The sequence below is a fragment of the Zingiber officinale genome, chromosome 7B (assembly GCF_018446385.1).
Source record: "Zingiber officinale cultivar Zhangliang chromosome 7B, Zo_v1.1, whole genome shotgun sequence".
In the NCBI taxonomy this organism is placed as follows: Eukaryota; Viridiplantae; Streptophyta; class Magnoliopsida; order Zingiberales; family Zingiberaceae; genus Zingiber; species Zingiber officinale.
In genome coordinates, this window is record NC_055999.1 from 118,623,181 (window position 1) to 118,643,243 (window position 20,063).

The 20,063-nt window shown below is 40.0% G+C and overlaps 1 protein-coding gene across 2 annotated transcripts; it reads right to left on the bottom strand.

The window, feature by feature from the left end:
* Positions 1-12,540: 12,540 nt before the first annotated feature.
* On the bottom strand, positions 12,541-19,825 carry LOC122007218 (probable 1-deoxy-D-xylulose-5-phosphate synthase, chloroplastic). Of its 2 annotated transcripts, none has more exons than XM_042563034.1 (11): positions 19,697-19,825; positions 18,797-18,977; positions 17,656-17,775; positions 17,405-17,569; positions 17,152-17,302; positions 15,795-16,063; positions 15,173-15,428; positions 14,682-14,989; positions 13,633-13,911; positions 13,169-13,453; positions 12,541-13,052 (listed from the first exon to the last, which is right to left on the bottom strand). In XM_042563034.1, exons 1-11 carry the CDS (start codon positions 19,747-19,749, stop codon positions 12,903-12,905), a joined length of 2,217 nt encoding a protein of 738 aa, XP_042418968.1. In that variant the 5' UTR covers positions 19,750-19,825; the 3' UTR covers positions 12,541-12,902. The 2 variants fall into 2 exon arrangements, with proteins under 2 accessions (XP_042418968.1, XP_042418967.1); XM_042563033.1 differs by having other exon boundaries at positions 18,797-18,998; positions 19,697-19,812.
* Positions 19,826-20,063: the final 238 nt, after the last annotated feature.

Genomic DNA, 20,063 nt, shown 5'->3' on the forward strand with positions numbered 1-20,063 from the left:
CTTAGAAAGAATAATAATTTTACTATTTTATTAAAAATCTCTCTGTTTAATTCGTTAGGTAATTTTTTCTATATTGAAAAAGTGTATTGTATGCTCCTATCTAATTTTTTTTGTCTATCCCCCATCAGTTCATATATATATATATATATATATATATTTTTATTGGATGAACTTTTTGTTTCAATAAGAAATTGATTCTATCATTGATGTATTCGGAATTCAATATGGATAGGTATATAATAATATCTTAAGATAGTAGATTCTATTTTATAGTATATCAATTAAGTGAATTGATAGTGAAAGACTGTAGATATATATATAACACTACTTTTAACTATTCTTAATCAATCATTAATATATAATGACCTATCAATGAAAATATTTCATGGATCGTTATATGAGTGTTATAAATATTCGTATAGTGACTATTGGTATGAATAATCTTTAGACCTAAAGTCACTACGATTTCTTACATAAGGAGTTATGTACTTTGGTATCGACAAACGTTACTTGTAACAAGGTAGACTATAAAGTCGATCACTGGGTATATAATAAGTTATGCGAAGGAATATGAGTGATGTAGATGAGATATACCCCTTCCATATGATGGAAGTGATATCTGTGAGCCACTTGATTAAGTAGGACTACTAAAAAATATGGTCATGCTTAAATTAGTCAATATGAGATATTGAGCTTATTTGATTGTGTGTGTTTACTTAGGGATCAAGAAACACAAAGAATGATTAGAGAATAACACCGTCTATATCTCATTGATTATTTTAGATATCAAGAATAGAAAGATCAAGTTATACAAAATAATAATACATAAAGATTAGGTCAAATCTCGACATTCTCGTCACTGGGATAATAATTATGCATGTATTGTTAGATGTCACTTATTGCTTATGTATGTAAAATGTTGTTTTAGATACATTGTCAACATTATGAAAACTTATTAGGTCAAATATAAAGAATATGTTGATTTAGAGATGAGTTCATTTTTACTTTGACTAAAATATGATGAACTATTGGACTATTGAATTGAATCTAATCCGAATTAAACTCATTAAGTTAGACTCAAATGAATCTAACCATTAGATTGAATCTAATTCAAATTAAACTCATCGAGTTAGATTTAATTGAATCCACTTATTAAAAAAGAATAACGATGATTAATTTGAATTAATCATGCATTGAAGAAAGAAGATCAAAAACAAAAATCTTTGGTATTTTGAGTTGTTGATAGCACAACAAATGATGTTTTTTTGGATACATTAAAAAATGCTTAATTTTAGAGCACTCACAACTGTTAACGGATTTATTTTTTTTTATAAAAGGTTTGTAAAATTCAAAAAAAAAATTCTTGAACCATTATAGAGGTGAGATTTAAGTTTTGTAGTTTAAGAGCAATAGTGAAAATTAAAACTTACTTTTTTGTCACGAAATTGATGTAATATGCATGAAGTCATATAATTCATGTTATGAATTGGATTAAAAAAACTCATTTAAAACTTTAACCATTGGAAATATTTCAATAAATTTTCATATTATTGATGTGGCATATGGAGATCATAAGAAAAACTCATTTAAAGTTTAACAATTGAAGATATCATAAAAAGGGCACACCATTTTAGAAAAATATCAAAAAGATATTTTATATCCTAAAAATACCTATAAAATAATGTTAAACTAATTTTGACTTTAATTATTTAATATTTTTAAATATATTTTACTAATTTTAAATATTATTAAAAATTTGTAGAATGAAACATTGGCGCAACAATAAAATTATCCTCACAACTATTTTACTAAACCCTAAATCCTAACTCGGAGCCTAGGGCGACTCCTACTCCAAGGCCCGCGATCGTTGATCGCTTTCGGTGGGCAACAACTATAATGGCGCAAAACGGTTACAAGTGTGCATTACAATAAGTGAAAATAAAAAGTTATACCGACAACACAAATTAGGAATCTCGAAGCTCCGGGTCGTCGATGACTTGTAACAGCACTTCAGGACGTCTCTTGAGCAGCGAACAATGGCTAGATCACTTGTATATTGTTATCTTAAGGCTACTGTTCGAGTCCCCTTATATAGCCTGCTTGAGGCACCTCAAACCCCATTCAAGGAGCCTCTAAGTTGCTGAGTCAGCCGCGTGGATCAGCGCTGAAATCTTCTCCTCTTATCCTGCTTGAGGCGCCTCCAAGCCCTGGTCCGAGGCGCCTCCAGTTCCTCTTCGCAGCCAGCTTCTGCTTTGCACCCGAGGCGCCTCCAAGCTCCATGAAGGCGCCTCGGACACTGTTCATCCGAGGCTTAGTTTGTTCCTTTTGTACCGGCAAGATAGTTAGTCCCAATACAACAACATACCCTGCAAGATAGAGTTATACCAGGTATAAACATGTTAAATCAAGTGATCGACAGTCATTGGACTGTCTGAGTCTGACTTCGGATTTCCGTCCGGAAACCCTAGGTCGACCCGACATCTACTGTTCCCTCTGTGGGGAACGCGTCCTCACCTACTCTCCTTAGGAGAGATTACCTGATGACAGTTCAGTCCTCCAGACCGACTGAACTTTCTGCCTAGGGTTACCACTCCCTAGGACCTAGGGTTACCGCTCCCTAGGGTTTTTCTCCACCTAGGGTTACCACCCCCTAGGACCTAAGGTTACCCCTCCTTAGGATTTTCCTCCACCTAGGGTTACCACCCCTAGGACCTAAGGTTGCCGCCCCTTAGGATTTTCCTTCACCTAGGGTTACCACCCCTTAGGGTTTTCACCTTGTCTAACCACAGCTAGGACTTTTACCTAAGAACACTTAGGACTTTCCTGCAATCTCCATCAGACATGTTAGATCACAAATAAGCTTAACTTTGATTCCTTTGCCATTATCAAACTTTGGGTTTGATCGTCGGATGCTTCCTGCATCAACAATCTCTCCCTTTTTTATTATGGCAACTGAAATTCAAAGTTAAGTAAAGTAGATGCATAAACGATCTTCAAAGTTTAAGAAACATAAACAAGCTATTTAATTTAAATTTTTACTTTTTGAATTTTCCTATTCTCCCGCTTTGTCATATATCAAAATAACAAGGGAGTAGGGGGGGGGGGGGGGTAGAAAGGAATAGTGATTAATGGCCTTAGCTTGTCTTTACCTTGTCAAAAAAACGATGTAAGGCTCCTCCTTAATAAGAGCTCTTTAATTTAAATTTTTGCTTTTTGAATTTTCCTACTCTCCCCCTTTGCTATATATAAAAATAACAAGAGAGTAGAAGGGGAGTAGAAAGGAATAGTGATTAATGGCCTTAGCTTGTCTTTACCTTGTCAACAAATGTTTATAAAAGATAAAGACTTTTCATACTTAGCTTTTTAAAATTATTGTAAAACTTTCAGCTAAGTGAAACTTTTAATTTTCTGAAATTAATATTTTGATTAAGTTTGAAAAATGACTTAAGTCAAGGAAAGTTATTTTGACTTTAAAAAGTAATTCAGCTAAATTTGAAAAATATTGACAGACTTAAAAAGCTTGTAAAATACTTAAAAAGTTAAATTTAAAAGGCTTTGTTAAAAAAAATATGTAGTTAAATTCTTAAAGTCGGTTAAATATTTAGTTTCGAAAAGTTTTTTGAACAATATTAAGTTAAAATTAAAAAACTTTTTCGAAAGATACTTAGCTTAATTAAAGAATCTAAAAAAGATTTACCTAAGTTTTTTCCAAAAGTAATACTTATTAATTTTTGAAAAAACTAAAAAAACAGTTAGCTAAATTTAACAAACTTATTGAGAGATATCTAGCTAAGAAAAATATTTGGTAAAGTAATTTGAAAATATGAATTTTTGAAAAGATTATGAAAAAGACTAAGTTTTAAAAAATTTTGAGAAAAGATAAGCTTGTGAAGTTGCAACTAAGACCATTTTCCCATAATTCGAAGAAGTCCTAAGGTCCAAGCATGAGTAACTCTAAAATATATAAAATTATCAATAATGTAGGGGGAGACTCCGGAATAGCTGGCACCTCCAAAACTAATCTACCCGGCAGGGTAATCCCCCCCTCTAGCGCTATTCACCCCTCCCCCCCCCCCTTTAGCGCATCTCGATCCAACAATTAGTATCAGAGCGGGGTAGCTTTGATTTGGTGCAACCACCAATCAAACATCTTTTCATGGTGTTTTTCAATTTTCGGAGTCGATTGGAATTAGCATAGTTGCTACATTCTGATCTAGTTCTTTTCGTAATCATATTCTCTTCACGAAGTTGGTGCAACATCACTCGAGAACGTAATTTATTCTTATTTTCATACCGCACTACTAATCTAGGATCAAGTCTTGGGACATCTTTTTATTTCTTTGTGTGCATATTCTCTAAATGGCCCAACAAGAAGGCTATAGCACTGTCCGTCCCTCACTCTTCACCGGAGAAGACTTCGGTTACTGGAAGGGCAGGATGGAAATTTTCATGAAGATCCAATTCGAGATGTGGATGATCGTCAAGACTGGGTTTGAACTACCGACTTATGGAGACGGCAAACCAATACCCTGCGAAGACTGGGATCCAACATTAATCAAGAAGGTGGAAGCAGATGTCAGAGCAACTTGCACCCTCCAGTGTGGACTAACAAAAGAGGAGCTCAACCGCGTCGGCCCTTTTTCCAATGCCAAGGAGTTGTGGGAGAAGTTGATCAAACTTCATGAAGGAACATCCGACACCAAAGTAAGTAAAAGGGACTTAATATTTAATAAATTATCTAATATTAAATTGCAGGAAGGCGAGACAACTACCCAACTCCACGCCCGGATACAAGACCTACTCAACAGGCTTCATGTGATCGGGCAAAGGTAGACAATCGAGACATCATCAGGTATTCCTTAAACGTCTTTCTGAGGAATACCTTGTGGGCATCCATGGTAGATGTCTACAAGGTTTCTAAGGACCTGTCCTCTATTAAATTAGATGAGTTGTTTGCTGAGTTTGAGCTTCATGAACAAATTAACTCACGTCCGTCCGAAAAAGGTTTGACTTTGATTGTAGGTACAGGAAGAGCACGTGAGTCAAGATCAAAGCACAGAACCGAACCAGAGTCAGAAGAAGAACCGGATTCAGACAATGACGACGATGAGCTCACAGCCGAACTCGTCAACCTAGTGAGGAAACTCTACAAGAAAAAGAAAGGCTTCAACAAGAAGGACCTCAAGAAGGTAATTCAATCCAAGGAGGCCCAAGCCAAGGTAAAGTTCGAGGTGACGTGCTACAGGTGCAATCAGAAGGGGTACATCAAGGCGAACTGCCCAAACTAGAAAGATCCAAAGAAACCAAGGAAGAAGAAAGCTCTGATACCAATTGTTGGATCGAGATGTGCTAGAGGGGGTGAATAGCGCTCGTGGCTTTCACTTGTTTAGTATTCGGAAAACGTTCGTGTTAAAGCAACAGAAATGATAAACGAAATAAGCACAAACACAGAAAGACACCAAGGGTTTACTTGGTTCGGAGCCTAGAGCGACTCCTACTCCAAGGCCCGCGATTGTTGATCTCTTTCGATGGGCAACAATTATAATGGCGCAAAATGGTTACAAGTGTGTATTACAATAAGTGCAAATAAAAAGTTATACCGACAACACAAATTAGGAATCTCGAAGCTCCGGGTTATCGGTGACTTGTAACAACACTTCAGGGCGTCTCTTGAGCAGCGAACAATGGCTAGATCACTTGTATATTGTTGTCTTAAGGCTACTGTTCGAGTTCCCTTATATAGCCTGCTTGAGGCGCCTCAAACCCCATTCAAGACGCCTCCAAGTTGCCGAGTAAGCCGCATGGATCAGCGCTGAAATCTTCTCCTCTTATCCTGCTTGAGGCGCCTCCATGGTCACTCCAAGGCGCCTCCAGTTCCTCTTCGCAGCCAGCTTCTGCTTTGCACCCGAGGCGCCTGGAGGCGCCTCGGACACTGTTCATCCGAGGCTTAGTTTGTTCCTTTTGTACCTGCAAGATAGTTAGTCCCAACACAACAACATACCCTGCAAGATAGAGTTATACCAGGTATAAACATGTTAAATAAAGTGATCGACAGTCATCGGACTATCTGAGTCTGACTTCAGATTTCTGTCCGGAAACCCTAGGTCGACCCGACATCTACTGTTCCCTCTGTGGGGAACGCGCCCTCACCTACTCTCCTTAGGAGAGATTACCTGATGACAGTTCAGTCCTCCAGACCGACTGGACTTTCTGCCTAGGGTTACTGTTGGTGCGGTTAGTACTAACGGTTTAACCCAAGTTTTGATGAATGACAAATTAGGTTAAAGTTAGTTTTGTTTTTTTATCTAACACTCTAACCGAGTGTGCAGGAAAAATCCAGACAGGTCGACGGGCGGACCGGATGTCTGGCACGAAGCCTAGCTAGGTCGACGGGCCGACCGGATAGCTGGCATGAAGTCCAAATGGGTCGACGGGCTGACCGGACGTTTGGCATGAAGTTCAGCTAGGTCGACAGGCTGACCGGATAGTTGGTATGAAGTCCAAATGGGTTGAAGGGCTGACCGGACGTCTGCCAGGTAAGTGAAGGTAAGTCACTAGAGGGGAGTGATTGTGAGGACGCGTTCCCGAGAAGGGAACTTAGGCGTCAATCCGACTTAGAACCATTTTGGAATTCTAAGTCGAGATCTTGACTAGATTCCGATCTCGGAAAGACGGAATCTAAGTCATACTCTGCTTGTTAAACTTAAACTGTGCTAACACTCTATTTTGCAGGATATATATTTGCCTCAGACTAACGTTTTCTTGTAGGTAGGAAACCACTCGAAAACAGGGTCCGAGCGCCCAGGAGGTACCCGAGCGCCCGGAGGCAAAAATATATCCACTTCGCAGCGTCAACACGTGGAGTTCACTGGTGGCTCGGCTACGTCACAACCAGGGCACCCTGAAGGTTCCAGGCACCCCGAACCTCATATATAAGGAGGGTGAAGGCTGGAGTTGGAACAACAACTCAGAACTCAAGATATGCTCTTCTATGCTCCTGCGATGCTGCGAAAGCTCTCCGACGATGCGCTTTTCCTTTCAGTTCTTATATTTCGTCGGTATATTTTTCGTTTATTAGCACTCCTGTACTTAGTTTGTAATACTTATCGAATTGCTAGTAAATTGCCCATCGAAAGCACTCTTGTGTGCGAGCCTTGGAGTAGGAGTCATCAAAGGCTCCGAACCAAGTAAATCGACGTGTCTTCTTTGGCTTGTTTTTTTTTTCTATTGTGCGTACTCGCTTTCGATTTTTTTTATTCGCTATTCGCCCCCCCCCCCCCCTCCAGCGAAACTAACGATCCAACAGTTACCACTCCCTAGGACCTAGGGTTACCGCCCCCTAGGGTTTTTCTCCACCTAGGGTTATCACCCCCTAGGACCTAAGGATACCCCTCCTTAGGATTTTTCTTCACCTAGGGTTACCACCCCCTAGGACCTAAGGTTGCCGCCCCTTAAGATTTTCTTTCACCTAGGGTTACCACCCCCTAGAACCTAGGGTTACCACCCCCTAGGGTTTTCACCTTGCCTAACCGCAGCTAGGACTTTTGCCTAAGAACACTTAGGATTTTCCTGTAATCTCCATTAGACATGTTAGATCACAAATAAGCTTAACTTTGATTCCTTTGCCATTATCAAAATTTGGGTTCGATCGTCAGATGCTTCCCGCATCAACAGTATAGATGAGTAAGAAGAATAATGGAAGATAATATTGTTGGTGCAACATCCCTCAGGTCAAGGTTGACCTGATTGACCAAGCTGAGTCTTGGTTTGAGTTTAGATGTTTGACAATAAGAAATTGATTGAAGAAGAGTCAAGTAGGTCAAGGTTGACCAGATACTTGACTGGGAAGTCCTAACTGGGATGTTAGGCAGAATGCAAGTCCTAGTGAGTGAAGTCAGGCAGAAGGGAAGTCCTAGTGAGTGAAGCTAGGCAGATGGAAAATCCTAGTGAGTGAAGCTAGGTGAAAGTCCTGGTGAGTGAAGCCAGGTGAAAGCCCTAGTGAGTGAAGCTAGGCAGATGGAAAACCCTAGTGAGTGAAGCTAGGTGAAAGTCCTGGTGAGTGAAGCCAGGCAAGGGAAAATCCAGATGGATCAAGGATGATCGGACATCTGGTGTTGGGAAGTCCAAGTAGGTCAAAGGATTGACTGGATACTTGGCACGAAAAGATAAGTCGAAGGGTGACCGGACATCTGGTGGAAGTCCAAGTAGGTCAAAGGATTGACTGGATACTTGGCGCGAAGAAAAGTCCAAGTGGGTCAAAGGGATTGACCAGACACTTGGTGGGAAGTCCTAGCAGGTCAAAGGAGTGACCAGATGCTAGGCATGATGTACCAACAGGTCAAGGTTGACCGGATGTTGGTTTGAGAGGCTTGGAACTTGGTTTTGGGCAAAAACCAAGTGTTGGATCGATCAGTGGATCGATCCAGGATTTGGATCGATCAGTGGATCGATCCAGGCCTTTTCTAGCGAACAGAGAGCCTCTGGATCGATCCGTGGATCGATCCAGATGTCCCAATCGATCAGTGAATCGATCGGGACGATGCTGCTTCGCCGATAAGCGCTGGATCGATCCGTGGATCGATCCAGGCGTTACTCCAGAGCACAGAGGCTTTCTGGATCGATCTGTGGATCGATCCAAAGCCTCCCCGATCGATTGGGAACATTCGAATCGATCGGGATCCGACCGTTAGCGTCGATAAAGGCCGCAGGCGCATGATTCCTTCGGTACCTCTTCACCGATTCACTCCAGATCTCTCGCCAGCTCCTCCACAGCACTCACAAAGCTCAGATCGCCAGTTCTTGAAGGATCTTGAAAGTTCTCCAAGTCAAGAGGCGGATCAAAGCCAAGAAGAGAAGCTAGGGTTAGGGTTTATACTCATTGTAAGCTTGTAAGCTTGTATTTCTTGTATCCTTTCCCTCTCTTCTTGTATTGAGTCTTGTAGGGCTTCTCCGCCTTTGGTAGTTACCATAAAGGAGTGTTATTCATAGTGGAGGGTGTGTGCGTTGGTGTGGATCCTTGGATTAGTCACCTCTTGTGAGGTGGATACCAAGTAAACCAACCGTGTTAGCGTTGTGTGAGTGTTTCTTTGTATTTCCGCTGCACATCTTTGAAGAAACAAGCAACGCCGAGCACCGAGCGAACGCGACGAGCTATTCACCCCCCCCTCTAGCTACTTTTGGTCCTAACAAGTGGTATCAGAGCGAGGCCGCTCTTCACCGGAATCATCATCGGAAGGGTCAAGCATAACAAGAAAAGCTAGAGGGTGAAGAAGTTGAAGCAAATTCATCAAAAGTCAAAGATTTCAAGAAGCTCAACTTCAAGATGCAATTCCAAGATGGACTTGGATTTGACACAAGGGTGGCTCCACCATACACTTCCACGAGCTTCGATTTTTGGAAATCAAGAATCGAAAACTTTCTTATGATGGAGATAGAGCAATGGTTTGCTCTAATGGAAGGATTTGAAGCTCCAACAAACTCGAAGGGCAAGCTTCTCAAGAAAAGCAAATGGAGCTCGGAGCAAGTCCAAAGGTGCGATGCAAATGACAAAGTGACCAAGCTTTTGGTCAATTTATTGCCAAGCACCATCCTTTGCAAAATTGGAGAATTTGAAGATGCAAAGGAATTATGGAGCAAATTGGACAAGCTTCATGAAGAGATCCCCTCCACTGTACAAGAGCAAGAAGTATCCAGAGAGGATGACTCTTTGGAGCAAGACCAAGAGGAGGACTCCGAGGTTGAGAGATGCTCAACCTCCGAAGAAGAGGAAATCCAAGAAGCTTCATCCTCAAGGGAATGCAACGAAGGGAACAAGGAGAGAGCATACTCCTTGTTTCATATTCAAGATGATGAAGCCTCCACCTCTAGGATTGAGGGGGAGCAATCCTTGGTGACGCCGGATCAAGAAGAAGGAGAAGCTTCTACATCCGGGTCAAGAGACAAAGAGGAGGAAGAAGATTCTACCTCCACAAGTCAAGAAAAATCAAATGGAGGAGAATCAAGGTCCGATCAAGAGGAAGCTTCTACCTCCGGATACAAAGGAAAAGATGCCACCCCTACAAGCAAAGGTATAAATATTTCAATTAATAATAAAAATCATATTATATGCTTTGAGTGTAGGGAACATGGGCACTACAAGAGCAAATGCCCTAAATTGGCCAAGAAGAAGGGTCAAGTGGCACAAAAAGGCAAGGTGAAGCCCAAGGAGATCATCCCCAACACAAAGAAGAGCAAGGAACATATTATATGCTTTTCTTGCAATCAAAAGGGGCATTACCGAAGTCAATGTCCCAAGGGGAAGAAGGTGGTCAAGGCTCAAGGAGGCACTAGTCAAGGGGGAGCCTCCAAGGTAAAGAAGAAGGTATCTTTTATTGAGCCTACCCCTTTACATTATGGTAAAAAGCATGATAGTTCTAATTTTTATCATTTTAATGCGATTTACCATAAGAATAGGAAGCATGAGGGCTTTAAGGAAAAACATGTGGCCCTACATGCCAAAACTACCCAACCTAAGGTTAGGAAGGTAGATGGACACTTGGGCAAGAACACTAAGGATAATAGATACAAGCCCAAAAACAAAAATGCTCATGGGTGTAATGAAAAATCAAAATCTAAGGATTTAATGATAGAAAATCAAGTCTTGAGATCAAGACTTGATAAAATGGAAAAGACCCTAAAAAGGATGGAAAATATCCTAAAAGGGAAAAATGAGCATAACCTAGGTTTAGGGGTACAAAAGCCATCCAATGGCCATAGAGGTTTGGGATACAAACCTAAAGCTAAAAGGGATGTGCCTAGTTATCATAGGGTTCCATATAGCTATGGAACAAACCCTAAGTCTAGAGGTCAAGTCAAAGATACAAGGGAAGATATCCCTAGAAGTCTCTTTGCAACCAGCGTCCGTTGATTCAGCGTTCGGACGGGATCAATATGTTTTTCACAATGAGGAAGCATACCTATAGTTACGCGGCCCTTTTATAACATTTTATAATTCTCGTATATAATAAATGTCATGATTCAATATCATATCAAAGTAAGGAAAGTATCTTATCAGTATATTTTTATAGTATTTTGAGCAATCACATCACCCATATATTACGCATATTCCGTATCTATATCAATATATTGTCCCACGTGCTTTCGAAAACACCACGTGGATTATTAATTGCGATATTGGATCATAATCTGTGAGGCCCATTGGACTCTCTGGGGCTTGACCCAACTAAGGGAATGGTGGATCAATAAAGAAGTCCAATTTTGATTAGTGAGCTAGTAGGCTCAAGAGTATACCTGTTCATTTTATAAGGAGCCGAGAGGTGTTGAGCCCAGAGGCCTTTGTTTGGGAATTGTCTTATGGGAGCAAAGTCTGATGACTTAGGGGATCCAGTCAGGAGTCTTAAGGGAGCAGAGTCCGATGACTTGAACAATTCGATCGAAAGTCTTAAGGGAGCAAAGCCCAATAACTCAAGGATCCGATCGAGAGTCTTAAGAGAATAGAGTCGCTGGAGGGATCCGATTGAGAGTTGTAAGGGAGCAGAGTCCAATAACTCGTGGGATCCAATCGAAAGTCTTAAAGTAGTAGAGCCCGACAACTCGAGCGATTAGGTTGGGAGTCTTAACGGAGAAGAGCCCAGCGACTCGAGAGATTAGACCAAGAGTCTTAAAGGAGCAAAACCCAACGACTTGTGATCCGTTCAAGAGTCTTAAGGGACCAGACTCCAACAACTCGAGGGATCCGATTGGGAGTCTTAAGGGAGCGGAGTCTAGCGACTTAGAGGATCCGATCGGGAGTTTTAAAAGAGCAGAGCCCAGTGACTCAAGCGATTTGATCGGGAGTCTTAAGGGATTAGACCCCCAGCGACTCGGGTGATCCGATCAGGAGTCTCAAGGGAGCTGAGCCTAGTGACTCAGGTGATCCAATAAGGAGTCTTAAGGGGGCATACTGCAGCGACTCGGACAATCCGATAGGGAGTCTCAAGGGAGCATAGTCCAATGACTCGGATGATCCAATCGGGAGTCTTAAGGGAACAAAATTGAACAACTCGGGGATCCGATCAAGAGTCTTAAGGGAACGGAGTCCAATGACTCGAAGAATCCAGTCAAGAATCTCTCAGAAGGCTCGACCGGGCCGATCAAACCGACAGTCCAACCCCGATGTCCTTCATGGACTTTGACCTCCACTTTAACTAGAAACTCTAACCATTTTTTTCCTAAGTGGAGGCCCTGTATTCGCCATATCCAAATCAATCGCCTATAATAGTCATCATTACTATTTCAGTAAGTAGCTCTAAATTCTAATCTTCTTCCATGATTACCTTTACCTTTGTTGCATTCAGCTCAGGCTGAATCAGATGGCAAGGTTTCCGGTACGAAGTTTCATGGTTTCTATCGTGCACTTTTCTTTTGTTAGACGAGAACTGGAGGCGCATTTTCGCACTTTTAAAAGCTCAGAATTTCGATTTGTTTGTGACCTTCACTTGGGAAAATCCATTTTTAGAGTTAAGTTTTGTCGAATTCCGATCAAGTTGTTAAACTACAAGATACACCGAATGAAGCCATTAACATTGCTAATGGGATTGCACATGGAACATGGCACGACGATAGCTTACGTATAATACCTACACAGATCACAAAATACAGATCCTTTCGTTCCCGATTCGATGCTGAAGGCATTTGCTTTCCTTGATTGCTCAAAACGGTTTATGAAAAGACGATGGCAGTCGACCCATTTCATCACCAAATGCAGCTCATACTGAAAAGCCACTTCATTAAGCCGACCGAAAGAAACTCAATTTAGATAGACTGGCAGCCTCTGCAAAAAAATCGTAGTATTATAGACATCTTATAGGAACCCAATCTCCTCCTTTGTGTCTATCCATTTTGCCCGCGAAGTTAGAGCAGCTCTACCGCATCAAGCTGAAGGCTTCGCGAAAACGCCCTAGCAGACTTAATGCTGTTGCTGCAATGTGATGTCCAGTCAATCCAGCAATATCTAGTTGCTCCCTTGGGGATGCATGCTCGATGTAATTATCCGGTAGCAACACGGGCCGCCACTGGTGATTCAAACAAAGATGAACTCAGAGAGGTGATTAAGTCGTAAATTGAATCATGCCTATTCATTAATACATTCGTCGACAAAAAGATGGGAAGGATAGGAGAAAAACGGCACCTTCACTCTTCCATCAAGCAAGCCATCAAGAGCCAGGAATTGAGAAACATGAGCGCCAAAGCCGCCGACAGTTCCTTCCTCAACTGTTATCAAAAACTCATGGTCCTGACATAGCTCTCGGATGAGCTCAATGTCAAGTGGCTTGCAAAACCTGGCGCTAGCAACAGTTACCTCAATACCGAGACTAGCAAGCAAAGATCGGGCCTTCAGGCAATTCTGAACCATCACACCATAGCCAAGAAGAGCCACATGCTTTCCTTCCACTAGGATCTCTCCCTTCCCTATCTGAAAACAAGCAATTCCAGATCATCAAGACAACCAAATAAATCCAACAGCTGATTAGCAGTTTAACTGGCAAAGTGGTCGTGGTTTCGGGAAGGATGTAGTAAGTGAAAATACTAAACAGAATAAATACGACTAGTAATCACAAAGAAAATTATTGGAAGGAAAATACGAAAAGATACCTCAATAGGAATCCCGTTATGTAATGAACTACCATTTCCCAAAAGGGCAATTCTAGGATATCGGAAGCAGATAGGCCTATCATTGATACGAACAGCAGTAGCTACCATGTCAATGAGTTCATCTTCGTCTGATGGTGCCATGACAATCATATTTGGCAAGCATGCCATGAATGTAATATCAAAAATTCCTGATTGAGTAGGACCTTCAGATCCAACAAGCCCAGCATTACTGATGGCAAATCTTACAGGAACTTTCTGCAGATCCACATCTTCAATGACCTACCAAAAAAAGCATAACTTTTTCAAATTTTACTATAATCCATGGTTGAAGGAATTCATTTAGAGTAATATATTTGAACAACCATTCCCCCTGCATAGACGGCCAGTTTTCGAATAATGAGCAAAACTAAACATGTAAAATGGTTGCCATTTGTTTCAAGTGTATGATGGTACTTCAGTAAATGAGCTTTATCTTCTTAATGGAATGCAAGTTGATGATCACATTTAATGGAATTTAATATGGCTTAAGTTTTAGTGTAGTGTGCTGTTGACTATACTTTAGTATTCACTCAATGAGCTGAAGTGAAAACTTACGTGATAGTTAATGTAACTGTTTAGTACCATTGCATTTTCTAATCACATTGTCTTGTAATGTGGCAATCCAATGAAGAAAAACTTTCAACAATACAGTACTTTTCCAGCATCCAAATTTCTATCTAGATAATTTACCAATAAAAAATTAAAAAATCCAGGATCCCATGGAAGAAGACACAACAAAAAAATTTAAAGAGAAACGACCCAAGAAAAGAACTAGAATAGATGTTCCAATCCTATGTTCATCATTAATGATAGAATAATAAGTGTTGTGAATGGGCCCTGATAATTTAGGTAATGACTACTAAGATGGCCCAGGGGATGCAAGACATACCTTTAAAAATCTTGTTATGGTGCAATTTTTAATGATAAGCAGCAGACGCAATCTTAATGGGTTTGGAGAGAGTAAGTCCTGTATGGGGAGGTAAACATTGAAGACAGGAAAAGAAAATCACCTGATCATATCCTCTTTGTAAGAATGTTGATGGAATTATGCAGAATGGTTTCATGCCTCCACAAGATAATCCTGCTGAAAAAGTAATAGCATGTTGTTCTGCCATTCCTATATCAAAGATTCTATCTGGAAATCTGGACTGGAAAAGCTTAAGAGATGGATCAACTGCAATGCCAGTATGGACTACCACAATTGATTTGTCCCTTTCTGCTTCTGCTACTAGAGTTTCCACAAGAACATCATTGAACGTCCTGAGGCTGCTTTTCATGGACTTCGAATCTGATACTAAAGGGCATGATTTTGAGGTCCCTGTTCAACACCAAATTGAGAATATATTCACCACTTAGAAAATCTGCAATTACAGCCTAGATATATATTTCCAACTTATGTTTGCATGCGCACACTTGTGCATATTGTTGCATCATATACGTTGAATGGTATAGAGACCTTGCCCTGCAGCATTCTGTAATACAAAAGGATTCAATCATTTACCTTCATCAGTAGATTCCAAGCCCTTCTCGTCCTCTGTGATGACATGTACTAAAACAGGACCAGTTGAATCTAATAATGCCACTTCATTAAGTACACAAACTAGATCATCAATATTGTGCCCGTTAACTGGTCCAATGTAGTACAATCCAAGCTCTTCAAAGAGAGTAGCTCCAGGAGGACCAATCATACCACGTGCGTACTCATCTACTTTGGCTGCCAATTCATGCACGGCTTTACCAATTCTTTTTGTTATTCCCTGGCATCAGCATACATGAGAAAACACACATTAGTTCAGAAACACAAGCATTGGATGGGTTAACAACTGAGGCAACACACACACAGTAGTTAAGAAAAAACAAGCATTGTTTGTCCCAAACACACACAGTGGTCAACAATTGTGGCAATAAAACGAATGAAATAAGACCCATATACCAAAGCAGCTTCACCTATTTGAAATTCTGTCAAGTAAAGCTTAAGGTTAATCAAGATAAATATTTCCCAAACAAACTACATAAAACTCAGGTTCTTTGTGTCAGAATGTAACTAGCGTGGTAATTTTTATCAACCAACCATATGGAATTATCATACCGCTTAGATGTCACTGAATTGAGAATACATGTACCTTTGCAGCTTCCCTGAATCTCCGGAAAGATCTACTAGATTGGAGCTTGCTTAGACTACTGGAGAGCGGACTGATTGCCATTTTTGATCCATCATCAAGCTTCGGATGTAAAGAATGCCTACTATCGTTTAAAATCACTATCATGTTAGAATCAAGATATCCAGCATTGCTCATTGCCTCATAGACCTGACCAGCCATTGTTGTCCAATTATTTATAATTGCCACAACACGATTCTTCTTTCCTTGAATATCTCTTGCAACTGCCATGCCTGTGGAAAATAATCAATGTGAGGACCAATTTTTTTTCAGCGTCAACCCTTTGTAAAGAGTAAAATACACATTGAAATTCAAAGAAGGATTTTCTACTGAATTAAGGAACAATAGATAAGCCTCAATAGTCAATATTCAATATCATTGTTTAAAATAATAATGATAAGAGTAACAAAATCTAACAACTTTTCACTTAATTGCAGCAAACAGTGAACCATCCTACAAAATAAGTCCTGATGGGAAGCAGTGATGTAAATGAACCACCAGCAATTGGACAATCCTATATGAAGTAGACCATGCTTTCAATCTAAGTGAAATTGAGTGTAGAAATGGTAAATACTCCTCAACTCTAGACAGATGAAATTAAATTTCCATTTTTCCAGTTAAATAGAAAAGTTGGGTTGCTTCAAAAGTTATTCTTTTACGGTTCCACTCACATCATCACAACAACTCAATCTGAACATGATAAAGCTTCAATAATTCTTTAGATGTCATACCTTCAGAATCATTGACAAATATACACTTTGAAAAATTGCCTAAAGTGACGTGCATCAACAATCACCTGTCCAAAAAATTGACAAACATTTTGGCAAATTTATGGCGAAAATATGTCAAGAAACTCCTAGTTTTGCAATCTTCATCATGATAACTACTTAGGATTTGCTATATGGATCCTATTGCTTCATTTACAAGTAATATTCAGATAAAGCACTTTTAACTTAATTTTGCAATTCTTGTCTAACTGAAAAATGCATTGTAGGTTATTTAAGAACGTCCATGTTATTCGTGGCTAAAGTTTCCTAGCATAGATATGTGAGGAATCCTTTTCAAGAACCACAAGAGTACAACAAAGAAGAGAAAAAGAAACAAGTTACAAATCTTTAAAAAGCCTTCTCGGTACATATATGTTAGCCAACATGTAGAGGCTTGATGATCAATATGGCACTGGCTAGAGAATTAACAGAAGTATTACTGGAATATTGTCAATCATATCTTGGAGACTTAGTTTATCATCTTATGAAGGACACGGCAAAATATTGAATGGAATATTAAAAATGGGGGAGAAGGCAGGAATACGTAAGAGTACCAAGTCCGGCAGATATGCTATTGCATCCATGCCCAGCTCCAAATGCATCATAGTCACTCTCTGCTCGAGAAGTGAAACCTGAGAGACCTTTTTTTTGCTTAAGAGTATGCATAAGAGAGCGCCTCCCAGTCAGAATCTTATGTGCATTTGTCTGTATATGATGGAACAAAAATTTTCAATAAAGGATCTAGCATTGACATACAATGCAGTTGAAATTGAATCACTTTTAATTAACAAGAAAATAAAAAAGAACCTGTTCACCATCATCCCAAAGTATCTTGTCCATCGGTGCATGGAAAACATAATGTATCGCCACTGTCAACTCTACCACAGAAAGACTTGCTTTATAAGGTCTACGAGCATTTGACATAATGAAAGATATCTCAGAACGAATTTCAGTGGCCAATTGTTTTAATTCCTGCATTGCATTGGAATCAGCTCTCTCGAAGACAATTACAATTTGCAGCAAAAATCAAAAAGGCAACAGTTGTAGAACTAACATACTTTGTGAGACAGATTCTTCAAATGAACTGGTGTATCAATCATGTCTAATATAGGAGTTGGATCCTTTTCCCAAAAAAAATCACAAAGATCTGGTAGTGCACCTACTTGGCTGCACAAACTCTGTGAACAAATTTGTCAAAATAAAACTACTCAATAGAAGTCAGCATATAAAAAAAACTGCAAAATCTAAATACAATTACTACGTGAAACAGTGAGAGAAAAACAAGATAAAGGTATGCATTGACTTTAAGTATTTTCTAGTACTAGTGGACCTGTAATGGAAAAACAATGAGCATATCCAACTTAACAATACTCATTGCTTGCCACTTTGATAAGCAAACTGAGCACTGATACAATGTTCAAAATAAGTCTACAGCCACTTACTTTTACCCCAAGTCATAGCAACTACATGCACATTACTTCTTACATGAGACCCTAAATTAATACCAACTTGCTAATATGAGTTTGCTTACCACCTCTCGTTCTTTGAGGGAAGCCAAATAACAAGGACAACTGGCAGCAAAGTGAACAACAATGTGGACCAAACAGAGAACAAAAAGGATGTTGATTTGTAGTTATGAGTTCCCTTCCATGTTCCTATCTTTTGCCGAGAACCAGAGAGCTATTGGGTTCCTGTTCTTTCTTATTTTGGTTCCTCCTCTTCAGATACTGCAGTAGGAGTTTGAATGCTAAATAGCCACAGGATTTTTTGGTAGTCCTCTTCCCTGCTCTCTTTTCTGCTCTTCCTATCTTTCATAATGCACACTGCAATCCTTACGAAATGAAACTCAAGGGAATAACAGTTCTTCTTTATCCAACCCAATGTTATATGTGCCTACCTGAATTTTCAACTTTGAAACACATACAAATGCTCATTTTAAATATGATTCACTTAAATTTAGCCATTGAACCATACAAAGTGACAAATAGCTTTGTGCAATGTTATGGACATGCACATTCTCCCCCTTTGTCTAGATGTAAAACAAGCAAGTTGGAATATGGCTCCAATTTTCTAAAAAGGCAGGAAACAAGATTCCAATCAGCAGTATATGAATCCCAGAGAGTCACATATAAGGATGTTTAATAACAGAAATAATAACATATTCTAATCTGCAGAGTAAGCATTAAACAGAACCTTCACCTTCTGGGGATGTGCAGCAAAAGAATTTTCGTGAGCAACGAACTCTGATGTGTTCCTCTTAAAAAACTGCATAGTTCTGAAGAGTTCAGATTTGGACAGGAACCTGGACTCACCATGGAAGAATGACCTATGCCCAAATAAGCACTGCCAGGAGGAAGACGCCATTTGACGAACAAGACACCTAGAATTTGCAAATAAACAACTGCACCGATTATAACTACTTTTGTAGGGAAAAAAAGATTTCCTAATCTAAAACTATGAGAAACAAATCAACATATAGGCATATAAAACAATGCAATCTTTCTCAAAAACTTAAAGAGCAAAGAAAAAAAATTACGCCGATTTTTCCTTTTTGGAAGACAAACATCTAGAAATTAAAGCACCATGTAACGCACAACCAAAACACGAATCGATTTGGAACATTTTATAGGAAATGAATAGCTCCATGAGCTATCACTGTATCACTGACTATAAACACCAAATAATGATAAATGTTCAGCCTCTACATGGATCCCCACATTGAGATCAATGGAAAGATAAAATCCATGAATCCGACCCAATAATTCGGAAAAAACGAGGCTTGATGATGCAGATAACGACTCACTCTTTCTGTGAATAGGGACATCAAATCCGAAATCACAACCTGTCAAAAAATCCACTAAAAAGAAGCTAAAAGAACAAAACTTGGGCGCTTTATCTGTCAAAATCAGGGGTTACTATTCCGGAGCAAAATTAGGATTCAGAAACAAGAATTTAAACATAGCCCTAAAGATGGAAGATTTCCCTTCGCCACAGGTCGCAAAACCAGCGATCAGCAATGCTGATAAACCAATCACGACAGGCACGGAAGAATCTAAGACGAACTAGAGACGCTAAAATCAACAGAGATCGAATAATCACCTCGAAATCACATGGATCTCACTGCGGCGAGCATGGAGAAGGGCGGCGAGCATGGAGAAGGGCGGCGAGAGACGAAGAAGCTCCCGAAGAGCAGAAATAATAACACGAAACGCACACGTGTCAGTCTCCGGATAGAAGGACTACCTGGCCTGATAAAGCACCACACGCTCCGCCTCTCGCATGTTCAACGCGGAGCTCCGTTTCCTCCGTCGATCGGTCATTGGACGGTCGAGATGGTTCCTCGTAGTATGATCGAGATTTTAACCGTTAAGTCACGTAATAAGTACAATGATTCCGACGGACGCCGGCCGTCTCGTGAAACTTGGGGGCATAAATATATTCACTTTGCCCCCTTCATTATAACTTA

Coding starts and splice junctions, on each gene's coding strand:
- LOC122007218 (XM_042563033.1), bottom strand. CDS start 19,749: ATGCTCGCCGCCCTTCTCCATGCTCGCCGCAGTGAGATCCATGTGATT. Junction 18,999..19,696: donor GAGATCCATGTGATTTCGAG/GTGATTATTCGA, acceptor TAATCGGTGCAG/TTGTTTATTTGCAAATTCTA. Junction 14,990..15,172: donor CTTGGAATCTACTGATGAAG/GTAAATGATTGA, acceptor GGTGTTGAACAG/GGACCTCAAAATCATGCCCT.